At 65.2% G+C, this 2394-nt stretch overlaps 1 protein-coding gene across 1 annotated transcript in view; it reads left to right on the top strand.

Moving 5' to 3' along the window:
• The first annotated feature begins 438 nt into the window (after positions 1–438).
• The window catches only part of LOC115949191, a 2996-nt gene continuing 1040 nt past the window's right edge, over positions 439–2394 (top strand). Inside the window, exons 1-2 of the mRNA XM_031065666.1 lie at positions 439–894; positions 1173–1793. Coding sequence (XP_030921526.1) covers positions 880–894; positions 1173–1793 — 636 coding nt within the window. The 5' untranslated portion in view covers positions 439–879. The remainder of the gene's footprint in view (positions 895–1172; positions 1794–2394) is intronic.

The raw sequence follows: 2394 nt of genomic DNA, 5'->3' as shown, positions 1-2394 counted from the left end.
TCCGCCCGTCCCTCAGAGCGCTCCGCGTTCCCTCATAAATCCAGCCGGGAACGGCGGAATTCGCCTGGAAATGCCGGGACTGAACCTAAATCCCTTGAGATTCAGCCATAGCGCCCAAATCCAGCCAATGCCGGGACTGAGCCTAAATCCCTCGGGATTCAACCAAAGCGCCCAAATCCACCCAGCAGCGTCCCCCAGGAGCGCTCCCCAGGCTCAACCAGCGCAAACTGTCCGTCTCTGGCGGGAGGCATCGCCGCCATTTTGGGTGAGGGCAGTTCCGCCCGCTCCTCAGAGCGCTCCGCGTCCCCGCATATTCCCTCATAAATCCAGCCTCATAAATCCAGGGAACGGCGGAATCCGCCTGGAAATAGCAAGATGGAGCCTAAATCCCCTGGGGATTCAACCAAAGCGCCCAAATCCATCCAGCAGCGTCCCCCAGGAGCGCTCCTTAGGCTCAACCAGCGCAAACTGTCCGTCTTGGGCGGGAGGCATCGCCGCCATTTTGGGTGAGGGCAGCTCCGCCCGTCCCTCAGAGCGCTCCGGGTTCCTGCATAAATCCGGCCGGAAACGGCGGAATCCGCCTGGAAATGCCGGGACTGAGCCTAAATCCACTGGGGATGGATCCTAAATCCCCTGGGATTCAGCCAAAGCGCCCAAATCCAGGAGCTTCCCGTGGCACCATGGCAACATGACTATTCTGAGCCCAGGTTATCCAGCCACCTCGCCCCACCCCGCCTTTTTCCGACCCTCCCTGAGGCGGCTCCGCCATTTTCTCGGCGCCGTGCCCGGGGCCGGTTCTGGGCCGGGACCGGAGCCCGTGCCGGGGCTCCTTCGCCAGCGGAGCGTCCCTGAGGTGTCCCCAAGGTGTCCCCAGTGAGCATGGAGCCCCAAGAGGTGCGACGGGAGCGGGGAGAGGAGGGGAAACGTGGGGAAAGGGGGCAGTGAGGGAGGGGAGAGGATACGGGGGCTGGCGGGAGGGTGGCAGAGGGGACAGCAGTGGGGACAGGAGGGTGGCACAGGCTACGAGGGAAGTGGCACGGGTGGCACAAGGGAGGGACAGACGGGCAGCAGAGCCCTCCAGGGAGGGGCAAAAAGGAGCCCTGGGGCAGGGGCCAGCCCAGCAGGCCGTAAGTGCCACCAGGTCCCTGACACCTCCCCTGTCCCCTCCCCAGCTGTCCCCGGCCCTGCTGCAGCCACAGGTCACCGTGGTGGCCATCCTGGGCGAGCTGCTGGCCACCCTGCCCAGGCGGGACAAGATGATGCTCGTGTCCACAGCGGACTTGTACTGGGACCTGGTGAACTTCACCAAGGACCTCTGGGTCACCCTGTCCTGCATTGATGGCGCCTGGTGGCGACAAATTGTCACCTCCGATGATGATGACGCTGTCACCTCCCTGAGCCAGACCCTGGCCAACTATGAGAGCACCCCAGGGACCACCTGGGACGATGTGACAATGGCAGCCAGGAAGTGGCACCGGTCGGTGTCTGTGCTTGTGCACAGCTGGGCCGAGCTGGCCAGGAAGGCCACCCAGCTCCACGACACCTGCACGGAGGTGGTCACCGAGGTGGCCGACATGGTAGCCATCGCCACCGCCCGAGCGAGGAAGCTGCAGCGCAGGGCTGGCCGTGATGGGACAGCTCAGGAAAACACGATGGAGCTGGGTCAGGCCCTGGGCGAGGAGGAGGATTGGTGGTGTAAAGCCCGGGCGAGGAGAGAGGCCATGGTGGCTGCCAGCAAGGCAGCGAGGGCCAGCGTGGTGAGAGAGGACGTGGAGGCGGCCCTGGGGCTGCTGCAGCGCTTGGTGGCCGCGTGTGACGAAGCCACCGCGTTCCCCCGGGAGCTGCAGCGCAGGGTTGGGGACATCAAGGCCGCCATGGAGGGGACAAAGGAGAAATTCTATGATGTCCCCGAGGACTTGGTGGCCAAGGTGGCCGTGGCCGAGCTGGGGGGCCAACGCCCGCCTGGCCAAGGATCACCTGCTGGGGACAGTTGGCAACATCGTCAGGTTCTATTTCGATGGTGCCCCCGCCAGCCCCTGTGCCTGTGGGGTGGCCGAGCGGTGCCAAAGAGCCACCGAGGACATCCCAAGGCTCCTTCGACCTGCAGAGCGTCCCCAGAGCGTCCCCAAAGCGTCCCCAGTGAGTGTGGAGCTCCAAGAGCGGTGACGGGGGGTGGGTTGGGGGGCGACACTGCAGAGACTGCACTGTGGGGGACACGGGGGGTGGCAGCGGGGACAAGAGACTGACAAAGGGATGGAGGGGACAAATGGGACGCCTTGGGGGCGCGGGGGTCACTGCAGGATGCCGTAAGTGCCACCAGGTCCCTGACACCTCTGTGCCCTCCCCAGGTGTCCCCTCCGCAGCTGCAGGCGCTGGTGGCCGTGGTGGCCACCC

This window comes from Geospiza fortis, unplaced genomic scaffold (genome assembly GCF_000277835.1).
Source record: "Geospiza fortis unplaced genomic scaffold, GeoFor_1.0 scaffold1173, whole genome shotgun sequence".
NCBI classification, from domain to species: domain Eukaryota; kingdom Metazoa; phylum Chordata; class Aves; order Passeriformes; family Thraupidae; genus Geospiza; species Geospiza fortis.
The sequence above is the reverse complement of the archived record's forward strand: the minus strand, read 5'-3'. Positions and strand labels throughout refer to the sequence as shown.